Source organism: Oryzias latipes, chromosome 2 (genome assembly GCF_053564925.1).
Source record: "Oryzias latipes strain Hd-rR chromosome 2, Olatipes_Hd-rR_3.1".
Taxonomy (NCBI): Eukaryota; Metazoa; Chordata; class Actinopteri; order Beloniformes; family Adrianichthyidae; genus Oryzias; species Oryzias latipes.
Window position 1 is genome coordinate 16009301 of NC_136238.1, and position 18930 is coordinate 16028230.

General features: G+C 38.9%; 1 protein-coding gene across 2 annotated transcripts; it reads left to right on the plus strand.

Annotated features, from left to right (window-relative positions):
* Positions 1 to 1071: 1071 nt before the first annotated feature.
* On the plus strand, positions 1072 to 17330 carry LOC101163151 (uncharacterized). Of its 2 annotated transcripts, XM_023964823.1 has the most exons (4): positions 1072 to 1154; positions 9509 to 9653; positions 13387 to 13672; positions 13754 to 17330. In XM_023964823.1, the coding sequence occupies exons 3-4, from the start codon at positions 13390 to 13392 to the stop codon at positions 15697 to 15699; spliced, it is 2229 nt and encodes a 742-aa protein (XP_023820591.1). In that variant the 5' UTR covers positions 1072 to 1154; positions 9509 to 9653; positions 13387 to 13389; the 3' UTR covers positions 15700 to 17330. The 2 variants fall into 2 exon arrangements, with proteins under 2 accessions (XP_023820591.1, XP_023820594.1); XM_023964826.2 differs by lacking the exon at positions 9509 to 9653 and having other exon boundaries at positions 1091 to 1154.
* Positions 17331 to 18930: the final 1600 nt, after the last annotated feature.

Below are 18930 nucleotides of genomic sequence, written 5' to 3' on the forward strand. Positions count from 1 at the left end.
ACAAACTGTCAGTACGTGTATTTCAGAACTACTTCCTGTTCTTTAACCGAGCCACACAAGAGCTGTCGCCCCGACAGAATGTCAGAAAAGATTGTAAATAAAGATCAACATTTGAATTTTGCTCCAGTATTTCATGCTACAAAATTAAGTTTTCACTTTTTCTCCAGTTTATTCTCAATGGTTTAGCTGGTGAAGGCTTGTAATTATCACACCTCTATTACTTTGATTATTAATTGGATCCCTCATTATATTTAATTGTGGATCAAGTTTTTTTTTAACTTGATTTAACCTTTACATTCCCATCTTAGATTTTTTTAGGTCACATTTCCATTGATTTATTGAATGTTTCTAACATTTTTTATTTTTTTGCTCAGCTTTTGGAGCCATTGCTCAATAATGCTGCAAAATTAAAAAAGAAAATTGGTTTGCGTTACGCAAAAATGGTGCAATATTTGTCCATTACATTCAATTAACATCCTGTTAAAGGGTCTAAAACCCTTGTGCTATCCTAAGCACTTTATTATTTTTAAAGATCTGTGACCCTTAAACTACAAGATCACCAGTTTGGACTTAAAATCTTTAGTTTACAGAGTATAAAACGTGTTTTTATGCCGAGTGACAAAGTTGTAAAAACAGGAAGATCTTATTCATGCAGTTCATTTCCAAGGGAAATGGAAATGCAATCAGTTATTTAAAAAAAAAAAACCTTCTGAATGGACTCTGCGGTGAAATGGTTTTATCAACTACTGTGAATGCACTGTAGTTGCCACAAAAACCTCCCCTCTCATTTCCAGTTTGACCTCAGCAAGTGCCGGCTAACCAAAACAAGACCCTTCCCCTTAAATCATTCTGCGTGCAAAGAATGCACAGAGAGGTCCAAGTCAAACGAGAATCTTCCTCCTCGTGATATATAGTTGCGCAGATGGTTAGGTCTCCTCTTTCCCCTTCACTTTTCTCGTCTGCTCGATGCTGCAAAGTTCCAGAGGTGGTTTGTTTCCCCGTGCAGATCCTTTCCTCCCACCTCCCGATTTTCTTCCATCTCCTAATGTGTCTCCTCTCTCCGTTTTGTTCAGCTCCACCCACCAAAAGCCAGAACTCCACCAGAGCTGCCGTTCAGCCTCTGTCCCTCAGTGATACCTCACCCTGCAACAGAGGTAGGTGTTTGTCACCGCTTGAACAGCAGGATTGGGTGATGTTTAGACTTGGACAGCTTCCGTTTTGCCTTCATTTGAATACTTTCAGTTACAATTCGCGATTAATTCATGCATTGGTCACAGGGCAACAGAATCTTTGTGTGGTAACACATGGAAACTGTGCGGTTTCATTCGATTTTACTGTGAAGAGGCTGCTGACAGAAGTCTCTAAAGACGGTATCTGACAGTTCACACAGCAAAAAAGAAAGAAAGAGGGAGAAAAGGAAATCCAGAACGTACACCTGGGAAGAATAACTCTGGCCTAAGCCATTTAAAATAAATGCACTGTGCAGCAACCTGACAGGATTTAGCACCAGTTAATGGAACGCCCGGACTTTTAAGGTTTTTTCTATTTTTCTCTTGCACGTCTGTCAGTGTAGCTCAAAATATGTGTATGTTGACATGGTTTGTGGCTAAAGAGTTTTGTGTTTCAAGGTTTTTGGGTTTAAATGTTCCAGATTAAACAGAGGAGAGCAGAAATGCAGGCAGGGCATGGCTTTTTGGTTAAAGCTTGAATTTAGAATCAGCTTTTAGGCTACAAAAAACACACGTCCTGCTAGATTTGTTAGCCCCCCCACCTTAACCACTTTTCTTCACAGGAACGTGGTTGTGGCAGCATCAAGAGCACAACAGAGGAAAAAAAAAAAGAACAACATCAAACTATTTTAGCAAGAGGCTGGAGATTTAAAAAAAATATAATCTGCACTTTTGACTTATATTTTGATAAAACACTTATTTTTTTTTTCTTTTGGAGCAAAAAGTATAGTCATAAATGCATTTTTTAAAAACCATTCCAACATTCCGACTCAGATTTTTTAAAGGACCACTGGTATTCACAAAATGTTGATGGAATTTGTCCATTCAGGATTCAGGATTCAGAGATAATGAGCTGTTTTGGGTTTTTTTGGGGTTTTTTTACACATAATTTTTTTCTTTGGCGCCATTTTTGAGTCTGCGTCCAGGGATCCAATAGGATTAAATTCTCTCATGTGAAGCCAGACTAACCCTGGACGAACCTCAACTTTTCAGGTTCCAAGTTACTCAACACTTCTTTTTGCTTATACATGTCCTTTAAGGAAATAGCTGCAAACTTTGACTTTGTTATGTCAATTTAAAAGGTTATTTTTCTCCTTTTTTTATTTGGTTGAAATATGTTTGGCATTTTCAGGTAAATTGCAACTTGCTACCAATTACTTGATTAAAGATATTTTAGGAACTCTATTTTCAAAAGCGATTTAAATTTTTTTTTTTTTTTTTTTTTAATGAGCCGAGACCAAAGTTTCTAGTCGGATCAGGGGAATTTCCTCTCCTGATCCAGCAGCTTCTGGGATTTAAAGTGATCCTGGAGCTACTGTGCAGCTTGAAATGTGTTGTCGTTATTAAATGTTTTATCAGAAAGTTATGCAGCTTAGTTTCTGAACACAGATCTGGAATTACAGCTCTCTAAGTTTCAGTCCAAAAGATTTTTTTAAACTCCTGAGCACAGAGTGGTAGTTCTTATTATCCCTCGTAAATACTGCTCTGCAAAAACATCTGGACAGGAGGATCATTTTTTTTTTCTAGGTAGGATATTTCAGTGTTACTGCAGCACAATAATTTCTACAAACTGTCATCAGCAGTCACAGTACAAGTCTTTTGAGGCCCTAAAAGCTACCCAGCTAGCCTTACTTATCAGTTCAATTTTCGTGAACACTGATTAGCATTTTGTGCAAATTTGTATTCTGTGCACACAAAGTAGTATTCTGTGCACACAAAGTAGTACTTTGTGCACACAAAGTAGTATTTTTTGCACACTAATTAGTATTTTTTGTGCACAAGCTAGCACAAGCAAGTTGGGACACAATTTAGCATTTTGTGCACACAAATTAGATACTTAAATACTCGGGGGGATGGGACATCTGGGCTGAGGAGACCTGGGCCCTATATTGGGGGGGGGGGCCTGGTTTACCACCGGGGGACAGTCTACCAGCTGTCCCCGACTTATCCTCTTCCTCAATCAGGGTGATGGGGGGTCAACCTGCGGTGCCTCTTGGGCGAAGGAGCTACTTGGAAGTGGTCGCCATGGTTGCCGAAACAGGAAACAGGCCCCCTCCCTCTCGGTTTTAATTGCACCTTAGACATGTAGGACCCTTGGTAGGGGGGTGCTTGGACATCACTGCCAGCAAGCAGCAGATGTCCTTTCAGCGCCCTACCCACCAATTTTAACTGCACCTTAGACATTTAGGCCTCCTTGGTGGGGAGGGTGTTTGGACATTACTGTGAGTAATCAGGAGATGTCTTCTCAGTGCCTAGTGCCCCTTAGTACACACACCCTTTACCCCTCAAAATATACACTCCAACACAAACACACATAAATGCACACACAAACTCTCACAAACACACACACATGCATTTCACGAGGAATGTGGGACCTCGGTCATCTGTCCCCTACCTTCCAACTGTGGCTGAGCCTGGTCGGGCCATGTTTACAACACTTGTCGTGGACCCCCACTTCTCCTGGGTGTCCTCCTCCTGGCCGACTCGTGCCTGAGGTTGAGGTGGGTGGATGCCCAGAACTCTGGGCTGCTCTTCTGGTTGGGCTGGAGCTTTTACTCTGCTCTCTGGCTTTGGGGGCCCCTGTGGCGTTCCTGCCGGCCCTGGCCTGGGTGGCTGATGTGATTGCCTGGAGGGCGGTTGTTCTCTATCTCTATCACTATCTGCTACCGTGCGGATGTTGGGGGGTCCTGGGTGCCGCTGCTGCTGTGGCGGGGGTCTTGGTGTGGGGATGGCTGGGCACTCTCCCTCCTTCTTTTTGCATTCCACCATCCATTTAAGAAGAACATAAACACTCATTTGAGCACAGGTGTTAGCTCACCTTTACAATATAAGCATTAGTATGCGTGTGTGAACAGTATTTGTATTGTGTACATGTCAACATGTCAACATTTTTGGAGCCAACAGGTATGTTTGTAACATTTGAGTGTGTGTGAGGACAGGCCCCGCCCTTATAGACCTGTAGTACATCTGAACCTGACTGTAATGAGTATAACCATCCAGAAACTTCGTGCTTTATGCTCCTTCATAATTTTACCCCCCACCCCCCTTCTATAATCACCCTCCTATCCCCCCCTCTCTAACATCCCTCTCTCTTCTTCCCTCCTTTCAGTCATACCTCTGGTTTGTCAGAGGATTCTTAACCCCTGTTGTTAAAGGAAAATATGTCCAACACAAGAGGCCTTCAGCTCTCATCTGTCTGCCCAGCTGTTGGAAAGGACAAGATAAAAAAAAATTAAAAAACAAAAAAGAAGATGCTAAAACACTCATTTGTGCACACACAATGCTAAGATATTGTCAATATGTGGCCATGAAATACTAACTTCTGTGTGCAAGACCTTAATTCGTGGTCACAAATGATTCATTTGAGGGAAAAATGTATTAATATTACTTGAATGTCGTGTCTGGAGTTCCATAAATTGTATTCCTAAAATGAGAATATTAACATAATTAATTATTTATTGAAATTCAGTTTTGTTTTTTAAATTGCTTCTTTGGAATAAACACGCTCCTTTTTCTCAGGTCTCTGGTCTCCAGACTAAAACAAAGGAAATCTGCATTTTTTAAAGTTAAAATATTGTTTTAAACACAACTTTAAGGTTTGTAGTTTTAATAGGACTTAGAAATTGGGTAAAAACTAAAAGGGAACATTGAGTTTAGGTTTGTATTCCAGTTTTTTGAATGGACATCTTGTTTGAAGTTTCAGTTTTACGTCCTTTAGGACAGAGAATGGATATAAATTAAAAAGTTGAAGGTGTTGCTCATGCATTCATTTATTCATGTTTCTGTAGATATAATGGTTCAAAAAGGGGAAAAAATGCAGTTATTAGAATAAAAATCACATCACAGGAATATATCATGGTGTTTTGAAGTTGTTTTGTGTTTATTGTAATGAACTGTGGATGAATCTGGCTGTGGATCAGCACTTTTTGGACAAAAACCTTAGAGTTACCTTTTGTAGGAATTTTGTTGTAAACCATATTAATTGTTCAAGTTTTGTAGAAATTTATAAAACAGTATACAGGCACAGGTAAATGTTGAAACATTTTAAATCTTTCAATAGACAAACTTGTGTTTTTATAGGTTAATCCATTTTTTTTTATTCACCTCTGTCCTCTTGATTTAGTGCTCCTTGTTTAGTTTTATTTAGTTGATGCTGCTGCATTAGTTAGTAAAGAGGAGAATTTTGTCATTTTATAATTTTAAGTGGTTTAGTTAAACAAACCATCCTTTCTAGAATTGAATTTCTATCCTTTTTGGGATAGAACAGATAGAATTTATCATTAAAAACAATGTGTTTAAATCCTCTAATATGAGCAACCGCATCATATTCTTTTATATGATGACACAGAAATGACAATTTCAAGTACTCGTATTGTATATTAGTATTAGTATATTTGACGAGCTCATATTTAATGAAATCATCTGAAACTAAGGATGAAAAAATGGATGAGTAGAAAAAAAGCAACATCTATTGGTCTTTTGCACTGAGAAAGCTTTCATACCTGCACTTCATAAAAATTATATATATTTATGCAGCCGCAAACCGTGCATTTCCTCCAGTGGAGCCTGTGGTTTGAGCAGTAGATGAAATTAGGGTTGAGACTTGGATTAATCTGATGCTCCGACTAAAAGCTAGGAAAAAGTGAGAAGCTTCAAAAGTGTTTCCTTCCTGCTGTGCAAGATATTAGAACCTGTCCTGGAAAATAAGCGGTGTAATTTTCCTTAGAAGTATGCAAAGGAGGGAGTTCTAAGCTGCTATTAACTCTTATTCAGTGAAATGGGATATTTTGTTTTGACAGAACTCAAAAGGCAAGTAGAAAAATAATTCTCTTTGCTGTGCGATCTTTGCCGGAGATACAAGTCTGGTCCAGAAATTCTGTGAATTGTGGCCCCCAGAACTGTGGGAGAGGAAACACTCGAGTGAGTTGGACAAAGAAGTTAATTAAAGTGTGTTTGAGAAAGTGTCAATTAGACAAGGAAGATACAATTTATGCACAAAGTTTTAAAGTAGAAAGTGAAACTCTTTTGAGTACTTTTTCCTCTTTTGTGATTTAGGGCAAACAAAACATGACACACGAAGTTTCAAATGGGTCTTTTGAAGCACCCTATAGTTTTTTTTTAGAGAAACTATGATAAAAAAGTAGCTTAATATTTAAGGGTTACATGTTTTATCTCCATTTTCACTTTCCATCGTTCAAACAAAAAAAAAGTTAAAACCAAAAAAGAAAAGTGTTTGAGGAAAATATAATGGTGAGAAATGTGATGATATAATTGAAAAATTAAGGAAATGAGACTCTAAAGTACTTTAAGCTTAGTAAAAGAAGAAAGTCATAATAAAAAAAAATGTAGATTCTAATTAAATTTATTTTAATTTTCCTGCAGACGTAAAGAAAGTAAAATTATCCCATCTTTTGGCATCCTTTGCTTATGTAATTTGACCATTTATTATAAAAATGAAAAATTAATACATATATATTAATACTCGGGGGATGGGACCCCTGGGCTGAGGAGACCTGGGCCCCATACTCTCATATATGTATGTATATGTATATATATGTATATATGTGTATATATACATATATATATATATATATATATATATGTATATATATGTATGAATGAGAAAGCTGAAAAATAAGCATCAACATATGCATCAAGTGAGTGGGAGTTTTTGTGGTTATGTGTGTTTTAGAATTAGAAAGAAATAATTAAATGCCAAAGAAAAAAGAAAAAGAAAACCCGCCCCTAAAAAGTAAATAAATAAAATTTTAATGACATCTGGTCTTTTGTGCATTTCCAGTTATTATAGCTTTTTGTCTTAATCTAAAAAATATACTTACAATAATCCACGAAAAACAAAAAAAAAACATCATCATTGCAAGCAATTTCACCTGGAAACAGTGCTTTTGAGCAACAACGTGCCTCTGCTCTTTGGATTTTGTTTATTAAAGCCATCTGGAATCAGTCAGGAGAAGAAAACAGAGGAGAGATGGAAATTTGATTGTTTCCAAAGCCAGACTGGATGTGATAAAAGATGGATGGCTTATCACCAAGTGCAGCCAGCTGTGGTTATAAGTCCTGGCAGAGAGCTTCATTGAAACAAGCAGCCCACCCCAGAGGTCAACCCCTGAACAGGTTTGACGTAAAAAGAGGAAATAAAAGCAATTGCAGTTTTTTCGAATCACCATTTATGCTATAAACTCCACCCATTTTCACAAACACAAAAGCAAACTTGGATGAAAAGAAAAATATCTTGTTTTGAGTGTTGAGTTGAATAAAGATGACCTTATTGTTATTATTACTATAAGAGAAACTGTACTTTTTTAACACTCTATTTTGTATATTTTCTACTAAAATCATTTCTAACAGCTGACTCACAGCAGTGTCAGCTTTTTGCCTGCATTAACCAGTAAGAATAACTGCAAAAAAAAGGTAACATAATAATGTGAAAGCTGAAAGTTACTTTGTTTTTACTTCCTATGAGTGAAAAGAAACTGTTTTTTTAGTCAAAAAGTTAACTTTATTCCAAGAAAAACAGAAGAACATCTTGTTTTGGTCAAAATTTTACTGTAATAAAGTCATACTTTTCAAAGGTAAAATGTTACATGCTTAAAATGTTTAATTTATGTTGCAGACAATTCATAAAAATTGGATGGACATCTAACTGCTCAAGACTCTTGCTGAATCTATTTTACTTTTTTAGTAAATGTAACTTTAATTTTTGCTGAAAATACAATGTCATTATTGAAAAAGCATGATTTTGTCTTTGAAAAAAATACAAACTTCAAATAACAAATGCATGATTTTATTCATGTAAAATGTTGACGTTCAAATTATTTTATGATTTTATATTATATGTTTATTTATTTTCTTTATGGTAGCCCTAACACTCCGTCGTCGTAGTTACGCAGTAAAAGACTAATTCAAAAAAACTTCCCTTAGCACAATTCAAGTGGAAATACTTTTTTTATAACTAGTGTTTATGAACTGAGGGGAAAACAAATTAGAGATATTTAAATTTAACTGAAGTTCCTGCTCCCAGATGAGTTTTAGTAAAGAAACCAGTTTAAAAAAAACAGATCATGTTTTACATGTTTTACATGTTTTACGTATTTACAGATGTGATTTGGAGACATTTTGTGCTCATGGTGAAACGTCTGAATTGTACTGAGTTTACTTATAGAGAAACTCGATGGATATCAGTCATATCTGCATGCTATTGCAAGCGTATGTTAGAGCTGGGAAAAGGAATCAAAGCAAATTACATGTGGGAATTTCCAAAGGAAATATGTAAGAATTTAACAAATGCCTGTGGGATGGAAAATATAAACAAACCACAACAAGATGGTTCAGGAAGTCACTTTATTTCCTATACAGAGCAATCAAATATCAAAGTGTAATGTCCTTATAATTTAGTAATTATCGCTCTACTAGGTCTGTGGTCCAGACACTCAAATTGCTGTCTTATTGCTTCGTCTGGAAAATAAACTAATAACAAAATTGAGTTAATTTAATCTATTTTAATTATATATTTAACAAACATATTCTCTATGTGGACACCTTTTATTTATTATTATTATTATTTTATTTTTTTACAATCTAATCGAAGAAGTTATTGTGAAAATTAGTCTTACAATTTTTGTTACACTTTTGTGAAATGAATTAATGTATTCTCATTCTTAAAGGGTTTTTCAACCAACTTTTGTGTCTAAATGCTTTAATTTTTTGAGTTTTTAAATTTGACTTTTTGGATCTAAATCCTATAACATATTAGCCAAAAAAATAAATAACGCTTCTTTTGTCAGAAATTCATCCTGTTTAATAGTCACTTAGTCATAGTCAGTTACATTTATTGTTTTTGTCTCTGTCTGTGGTGCTGAATTTACCTTAACCCTTGTGCTATCCTAGGCACTTTAACATTGGGAGTTGGGTCATCTAGACCCACTAGACAGTGCTCTGAACCTTTTTTCTTCAATGATTTGTGATTTTCACTGGTGTCCATGATTACATGAAATCCTCTCCACCTTTATCCACCTTTGTCATGGTAGGGAGAACACGTCAATGTAAGGGTGGGGTCATAGGATTGCACAAGGCTTACAGTATAAAGAAGGGACATTTCAGGATTTATCTATACGATGTTTACTTTTTTCAGCTTTAATCTATATCAAGTTTTTTTTGTTACTCTTACTAGTGTGAAAGAAATTAGCATTTACATCTGACTGCAAAGCCCAAATCCTTCAAAAATGGTCTTCAATTGAGATGATTTTCCATTCTTGCAGGGCCCAACAAGACTGCAGCCTGGATTTCATGACCACTGTCCCATAAATGCATAAGAAAACACCCAGAGAAGCAACATAAGACTGAATGAACAGTGAAAGGAGACAAGGGAGGTACAGGAGTGAAACAGGTTGAGATATTTTGAAGGTAAACAGTGTTTGTGCTTTCTTTAAAGTCTGGATTTCTATGTTTGGTGTAGACCTGCACAATTAATCGCAAATTTATCGTTATCGCGATTTCAAGCTGTGCAATATCTATTTCGCAAAAGTTGGCAAAAATCTTAAGAAATGGTAAACCTAAAACGTGCTAAAACAATCTTAAAAACAATCTTAAAAATTGAATAAATCCCTTTATCCATTTGACCAATCAGATGGAGCCCTTCGTGTTGTTGACCAATCGGATGGAGCTTTTAAGTTAGATGTTGCCCTCCTTTTTTGACGAGGGTCATTTGGAGAATAATTTAAGGTGTTTTGACTCTTATTTTAATTAAACTTAATTAAACTTATCTTGAGCAGGGGTCACAGGGAGCACCAATCTAAGCTGAGATTCCCAGCCCTTCCTCTCCAAAGAAACGCCCTTGAGTTCTGCAAAGGAGAACCTCCCGCCGTCCATTGGGGGCATTTAGAAGTGATCCATTAGCCACCTTTACTTGCTCTCAATGGGGAGGAACAGTGGCTCTCTTCTGACATTGTCATCCCATCTAAAAGGGAGCGCTTGGCCACATGGATTTACCAGTAAATTGAGAGCTTTGGTTTTCAACAATACTGTAAATGCTGCCCGTCAACATCCCCCTCTCATGGCCACAGCTTCAAGCAATGAAGGTAGAAAACATGATCCACTTAAACTCAGTGTCTCCAGCCTACCCCAGTACCTGGCTGAAGCTCTCCTAGATGTGGTAGCTGAAGACCTTTCTGAGTCCAGCCACCTCCTTCTCCTCCACGGAGGGGGTCATTACAGGCCAGTGTTCATTTAGAGCTTCACCCCACTCTTCAACCAAGGTCAAAGGATCATTTTTATCTCAGGGCAGGGGTCGGTAACATTTCCCACTAAGAGAGCCATTTGGTCCATTTTTATACAGACCAAAATGCAGGGAGAGCCGCAAATTCCCACTTTACCTTTTAGAAAGATTCATTCTAATAATATGTTTGTAGCCATTAAGCCATTCATTCATAAAAAGTAGCTTATAAATAGTTACAACTATTGAGTGATGGATGGATGGATGGATGGATGTGTGATGGATGGATAGAATTACTTTTGACAGCACATACAAGTTCATTTTAAAATAAAATACGTCCTGTGTCAAGTAAGATCCTGATACAGTAGATATCAAGACATAAGAAAAAAATGAGTTTAAATGTATTAAATTGATGAGTTCTAATAAACTACTCTGACAATAGATCAGACATTTCTCCGTCATTTTGCTCAGTTATCTGATGTGTGCATTTTGGAGGAATGGTATAGCTCTCAAAGCCTCATGAAAGTCAAATTTACTCCTGTTAAATCATCTCAGTTTCAAAATCTAAAGAGAAAATAACACATCCAGAACTCCAGAGTGGAAAAGAGAGTCTCCTCTTCTCTCAAAAATTTGTGCGGGGCACAGGGGATTGCAACCGGAGACTCTTTTACCCTCCTTATAGGCTCTCAGGCTAAACAATAAGAAGAAGAACAAAAACAATAAAAAAATAAGAATAATTATAGCAATTCTAAAAAATAAGGGTTATGACATTCCCCAAAATCCCAAGACCTTTGTATTTAATGCACAGTTTTTTAATACTGAGCACTATTTTGGCAAAATGCTTGACCTTCTGTAAGCTTTGTTTATGATTGGAAAAAGAACATATTTTTTAAAGCTAAACAATTTTCAATTATTTCTTAAATAATTAATAATTGTTTTTATTGGATTATATTGTTATGAGTTAATGAGGTAAGGCACGCACAGTTTGTCAATCAAGTTTATTGGGAGAGATCCATAAATCCAAAAAGCTTCCAGACTCCAAAGGAAGGATGCTGTTATTTCCGACTGAGCTTGTGAGGCAGCGTGACGTCACAGGCGAGGGGAGGGGGGGAATCCCGTGCGAGGCGAAGACAGCGAGGACCGTTCAGACAGCAGGCTCCGTGTGTGTAACTCGGAAGAGGAGAGAAGCAGAAAACTGTTGTGAGTGTCAGGAGTTGGGAGGGGCAGTATGAAGGTAAAAATGCTCCAAAAAGTACGCACTTGTAGATTTGATTTGAGAACTTGTAATACAGAATGTGAATACTCGTGCAAAAAAAATCTGCATCTGTGTGTAAAAATCTTCTGCTGTGAACTGACAAATTTCCATTTGCATGTGTTCATTTAGAGTTACAACTTCAAATCTGTGATTATAACTGCTCAAATGTGCGTCTGTGTGTGTCGAATCTGCTGGCGCAAATCACAACCGCGCTCTGAATTCTGACACATTCCTTGCGTGAAACTTGTGTCAAAACTGATCTGTGTCCGAAAATGGAACTAGGGGGGGAAGGAGGGTAAGAGGAGGCGGAGTCAACCAATCAGAATCCAGGACTTAGAGGACTTGGTAAAGTTAGAAAGATCTTCACAGAGTCGGACTTCCTGTTTCAATAACTCTTCTGATAAACGTTCAAATGTGACAGAGTATCTCAATCATTTTGTATTAACACTTCCTGTGGGCCATAAAGGAATCATTTAGCCTGGCCAGATCCTTTGGGAAGAGGCCCGGTCATCAGATGCTCACCAACTCTGTTTCTGGCTGGGTGGGGCAGACAGAATAGCCTCTATGATCACTATAGTTGTCATAACCCTTTGCCAACACACCATCTCCACTGTAAGGTGGCAATTCTTAGAGGAACCAGTAAAATCCTAGACTTACTTTGAAAGTTTTTAATTAAAAACTACATTTCATAAAAAGAACATCAAATTTCCTTAAAACAGGAAAACGAACTTTAAACATTCTAAAAAGGAAGCAGCCTTGGCCATAAATGTATGCAAGGTTTTCTAAATGAACTTTCTAAAAAGTACAAACAAACAAAGGTTAGTAAATGTGCCACTTTGAATAGATAGTTATTAATATTGATTTGTAAAAGTTATACTTCTAGCTATACTTGTCTTCCGATGGCAAAAAATATCATCTGTTGCAAAACTCAACAAAAAGCAGAGCTTGGACATTTTGGTTAGGTTGATATACAGTGTTTCCTCTCTATATCGCGGTTCACCTTTCGTTGTCTCGCTGTTTTGCAGATTTTTTAATGTGATTTTGCATACTGCTTGTTTTCCATTCTACATCCTGATTGGTTGGAGTGGTTGCCAGTAAATCTTGCTGCATGCTGTGTCCATGGGCAGCTTGCCACAACAAAGATTTGAACATTGAGAGTTTAAACAATGTAAAAAAATTTCATGCAGGTCTTAGAAAAGGCATCAAGTGTGTAGTGAAGGGTTTTACATCCTGAAAACATCTTTAATCCTACGCGCAGATTTAATCTATTATGGGTTATTTTTAGAACGAACCCCACGCAATAAACAAGTGAACACTGTACTTCCCATATTAGATGATAAAATTCTATTTTCATTGATTACATTTGGATGGCTTTACAAAAGAGATGCACAACAAATGTAAGCAAGTTATGGTTTGTGTTGCAGCTTTATCCAGTCTCACTGTTAAACCACAGCTGAAAATAATTGTATGTACCCATGTTTGTTTTCATACAGTGTGCTTGGCAGATTAAACATGTTTAAAACATTAGAAAAGATTAGAGTCAGATCTGAACATGTTTTCTATGTTTATGTGCATTTTATGGGAAGATTCCTCCTAAAGTAGGGCCATATATTTCTCACAAACAATTGCGCATGTTAAGTCCATTCTAATCTTTTTCTTTTTCTCTGCAGAAAATGGTTGCTGTACTCCAGGGTTATTCCTGTCAACTCATCTCAGTGTTCCAGCTCTGCTTCTTAAACCTGGTGCATGGTGGAGTTTATTATGGACAGAAACAGCCACCTCAGCAGCCCATACCACAGTACAATGATGACGGGTTTCCCCAACCACAGTTTCTGGGGAACGAGATGCCAGGCTCACCTTACAGTAAAGATGTTCCCTTACTGCCTCAGTTTGGAAAAGAGTTCCCTCACCTGCCTTTGCAAATGAGTAAACATAGACCCCTGGCTGATGGTAAAGGTGAGGTCAATACTAGAATAAGCTTTAATGTTTTTTTGTTTTTTTTTTTGATATCGCATTTATGCTTTCTCTTGTTTACAGGACAAACTTTCCTCAGAGGGTCTAAAGGTCCACGTCCACCCCTCCCTGGAGGAGAAGGTATACCACTGGGCCCAGCAGGAATTCAGGGTCCCCCTGGACTACCAGGGCCACCAGGACCACAGGGGCCTCCTGGGTTACCGGGGCAGGCAATACCAGGTTCACCGGGAAAGCCAGGGCCTCCTGGTCCCCAAGGCTACAGAGGGGTTGGAAAACCCGGTATACCAGGGTTGCCAGGAAAACCTGGAGGACCTGGATTACCAGGACCAAAAGGGGACCTTGGTCCAAGTGGTGGTGAAGGGCAAATTGGAATTCCTGGGCCACCTGGGCTTCCTGGACCTACAGGACTACCAGGGATTTCAAAGCCAGGGAGTCAAGGGCTACCAGGACTCTCAGGTGTACCAGGTGAGCCTGGTCAAAAAGGGATGCCTGGGTTACCTGGTTCTCCTGGTCCAAAGGGAGAAAAAGGAATTGGGTTACCTGGTTTTCCAGGTTTGAAAGGACCTAGTGGTCCCCCAGGTCCACCTGGACAAGCTGGCCTTCCTGGAATTGGCAGCCCTGGCCCTAATGGTCTACCTGGGCAACCGGGGATACCAGGAAAACCTGGTACTCCAGGAGAACAAGGCCCATCAGGGTCCCCTGGTGAAAGAGGTCAACCTGGACAGCCAGGTATTCAAGGCTTCGGAAAACCTGGGAAAGATGGTTTCAGAGGGCAACCAGGGCTTCCAGGAGGAAAAGGGGACCAAGGTCCTCCTGGTTTGATAGGGCCTCCAGGTTTGCAAGGTTATGGTAAACCAGGATATCCAGGACCAAAGGGTTATAAGGGGCATGCCGGTCTCCCAGGAACACCTGGCCTCAAAGGTGACAAAGGTCATGTAGGTCCTCCAGGGGTTATTGGTCCTGATGGGAACAATGGAATGCCTGGAGCACCTGGTCTGATTGGGCCTCCTGGGGGTTTTGGTCTTTCGGGACTAAAGGGAGAGGATGGCTCTATGGGCCCAAGAGGAAATCCGGGGATGAAGGGTCAAATAGGACCTCCAGGTTTTCCGGGACAGCTTGGTAGGTCAGGGGACTCTGGGCAACCAGGACCAAGAGGTTTGCAAGGACCCATTGGCCCTAAAGGAGAAGCTGGTACTAGGGGTTTACCCGGTGTACATGGTGCTCCAGGATTGCCAGGACCAAGAGGAGAAGTGGGAGCAGCTGGAGACAAAGGCCATCAAGGGCCACAGGGTATTCCAGGGCACGCAGGTCCAGGGGGACCTATTGGACCCCCTGGGCTTCCAGGACAAAAAGGTGACATAGGCCCACCTGGTAATCCAGGTTATCCTGCCAAGGGATACCCAGGTCCTCCTGGTCAAATTGGTCCTCAAGGAAACACAGGTCCTAACGGTCCTCCTGGACTTCCAGGGCGACCAGGACAACCTGGGCCCCCTGGTCCTCCAGGACTACCTGCTTCATCTCCTGACCTTGTACAGATCCTCCCTCACAGTGGCCCTTTCAATGGCCAAACTTACAAACCCTCCAAAAGTGGCAGTATAAGTGAAAGTAGTCTGAACATGCCTGCATTTACAGCAAAGCTCACAAATCCATTTCCCCCCGTTGGTTCTCCCATCATCTTTGACAAGCTCCTGCACAACGGCAACCAGGACTACAACCCCCAAAATGGAGTTTTCACCTGTACCATACCAGGGATCTATTATTTTGCTTACCATGTCCACTGCAAAGGAAGTAACGTTTGGGTGGCACTCATGAAGAACAATGAGCCTGTGATGTACACTTACGACGAGTACAAAAAGGGCTTGCTGGATCAGGCTTCGGGAAGCGCTGTACTTCCGTTACGGAAAGGAGACACTGTGCATTTACAGCTCCCATCGGATCAGGCATCTGGACTATATGCAGGTCAATATGTCCACTCCATATTTTCTGGATACTTATTGTACCTCATGTAATGACTTGTGTTTGGATAGACTACGGACTCCCTGGGGACAAAGGGGAGAAAAGAATTTCATTTTTGAGGTTTGACATTAGCCACATTAGTCAGTTTGTAAATACTGGTAGTTGAATGATTATAGAAATGTAACTTAGTCAACACTTCATTCATTCATTCCATCTGTGATAAGGAGGGAAAGCAAAGATCTTCATATAAAAATGTGTTTTTCTGTTGAGCTACGTTTATACCGCCCTCTGCAATCGGCGTTCAAAAAGTCCATGTATATGCATTCAAATTGCTAGCGTTCATGAGCTGAAAGTTTAATCAGGTTGAACTTTGACCAACAGAATTGGTATTTCTCATTGACTCTAAATAATGGACAAAGCAAGAGTGACGTCATCCATAAAAAATGCCTTACCTCCAGCGAAATGACGCCAATTCAGTCACCATTTTACGCACTTCAGGCATCACCATTTGAAGGCAGTTAAACGGTTTGAGTCACGTTTCTAGGGCAATTACTGGCGCCAATCAGGAGTATGCTTTTTCAAAATCCACACCCCTTGCACTGAATCTGTTGATCAAACCTTTGATGTAGGGGCCAGCGGGCACCATGCATGTATAACTTCAATAATTTACAATAAAGAAAATAAACAGTGTGAAAAAAAATTGGATTATCAAAAAGATATTAAGAACAAGCTATAAGAGCAAGAAATGTGCTGACAAATAGAATGACTGACTAATTACTGTTTATTTCTCAATAGAAGTCTATGAGATTTTGTCTTCTTGAAGCCAGCAGGTACTTCCTATTTGGAACGCAAGGGGGAGGGGTCAAGCTGTCAGCTAATATACAGTCTATGGTACTGAGGTACAGAAGGCAATCCTTTTAATTCACGAAAGTGCCAAGCGCTTGAAAATTGATCATAAAGAGGAAATTAATAATTACAGTTTGTGCCCGACCGGATTTATAATCCACCAAGTCTTAGAGCTGTGAATAAAAAAGCCTGAAGCAAGATTTGCACTGCTTTGACATCTCGCATCAACTGCGGGTACATGCACTATTGACAGTCCAGTGTAAACACCTTAAGAACAAGCATCACATGCCCTGAGTGAACATACTAAACAAAAGCATATCAAATTAAATATGAAGCTAGATTGCAGCTAAGATACAGTTTTCATGCATTTACTCAGTTTTTTTTATTTCCTTTCTTAATAAACAATGCATTTTATTGGATATGTGTATCTTTAACTGTTACTGAGCATCTGGGAAAACTAAGTGTAGTTTTTTTTTTTTAGCACATTATGGAAAGTGAACTTTAATTTCTACATAAAATAGGGATACAGTCTTTGTAACATTTTTTTGGCATGTATAATAATTTATTTTTTTTACTACTGATAACAGAAATTTACCAACATTTTTCAACAATGAATGAAAACATTTTTTTTGTGTTAATGTAAAAAGGCTTCCTTTGTGTGTCATGCACTTTCAGATGAATTTGTGATCCTTCCATAAAATGTTACTTTCCTTTTCTCTTTAGGGGAGGGCGGGCCTTTTTACAGTTACTTTGTCAAACAACTTTTGTGCCAAATGTGAGAATTGTGATTTCTTTTAAGATATATATTTTAATAAAATAGTAACCTCCTGACCTACAATACTTATTAGTAATTTTTCTCAATTGAAGTTAAAGGACTTTCATTATTAGCAATAATCTTTGAGCTTCTGTATTTACTAGCTAACTTTTCTCCCATTTATTTCATTTTCATAAAATTTAAATGAGAATTTTTTCTTACCAGAAATTTCCACTGGTCGGTCTACGGTGCGTCTCTGTCATGTCTGTGTCTCATATCAGTTCTTCTAAACCACAATGTTTACAAGGTTTACACAGGAGTTTTATTTCCAGTTCATTGGCACGTTCATGCTGCTCCAAAAATCCAGAGAAATGGTAAACATGTCTTTAAAAAAAAAACTTTAAAATCAAACTACGCAACTACGCAATGACCTACATCAGATAACACCGGCATCCATTTTCGCTGTGGATGACAAAAGTTAAATTTAATGAGTCAAGAACTCGTATTACAAGGACTCAGTGAAGAAGGAAAGGACATCGGACATGATAGCTTGAGTTTTGGCTGAGCAAAAAGAGCGGGACGAGATACCTTACACGGGGGTAGTTGGACAAACCACTCAGGGAAGAGGGGGACGGGAGACAGAACGAAGACGATGTAAACCAGGGGTGTCCAAAGTTTTTTTGGTGAGGGCCAAATACAGAAAATTGAGCAAAGGTCCGTGACATATTTGCACATGATTACTGTGTATTTTTAACTCACCTATAATGTGAAGAACATTGCTCTCAGTGGGAGCAGTGATGCTGATCTGTGCCACATAAAACAAGCGCACGTCAAAATGAAACATTCACTCAGACAATGAAACCTCATTCCAACCAGGCAGTTCAGAACGGGTTTATTGAGCAGCTGAAGCCAGCAGATCTTGACATACGTAGCTGTTAGAGTGGTTGACTGGAAGAGTGCACGATTTTGTAGTTTATAAAGAGTCCACTGTTTTCTCAGAAAAGTAGACCAAAAAAATGGGCTTATGGATGACCAACGAGGACAATTTTTTTTTTTTTTTTTTTTTTTTTTTTTTTTTTAACTTGTCCTGTCCAACAGCTAGGCAGACAGATGAGAGCTGAGGGCCTCTTGTGTTGGACATATTTTACTTTAACAAGAGGGGTTATTTATCTTCAGACAAACCAAAGGTATCTCTGAATAAACCCCTTTTGTAATTGAGGCCAAACTTTATTAATTTCAATCATGTTTGAAAATCTTTGGTGTTGGACCGGACGGAAAAGGAAAGAGGGGAAGAAGAGAGAGGGACGTTAGAGAGAGGGGGGGTAGGAGGGTGATAATAGGAGGGGAAGGGGGGTAAGACCATGAAGCAGCATAAAGCAACAAGTTTACTGGTTGTTAATCATTATGGTAAGGTTCAAATGTAGTACAAAAAGGGCGGGGCCTATCCACACACACACTCAAATGTTATAAACACACCTGCTAGCTGCAAAAATGTCCACCTGTCGACATGAACACAAAACAGATAGTGTTCACACGCATACTTATGCCTTTAAAACCAACTAGTGTGAAATATTTCAGTCATTCAATCATTCAAACTGTGCTCAGGTGAGTGTTTATGTTCTTCTAAAATGGATGGTGAAACGTGACAAGAAGGAGGGAGAGTGCCCAGCCATCCCCACCCCAA

What these genes read in the sequence shown, in the direction of transcription:
- LOC101163151 (XM_023964823.1), top strand. Translation starts at nt 13,390, where the DNA reads ATGGTTGCTGTACTCCAGGGTTATTCCTGTCAACTCATCTCAGTGTTC. An exon ending in ACCCCTGGCTGATGGTAAAG is followed by an intron (nt 13,673 to 13,753) that starts GTGAGGTCAATA and finishes TCTTGTTTACAG; the next exon opens with GACAAACTTTCCTCAGAGGG.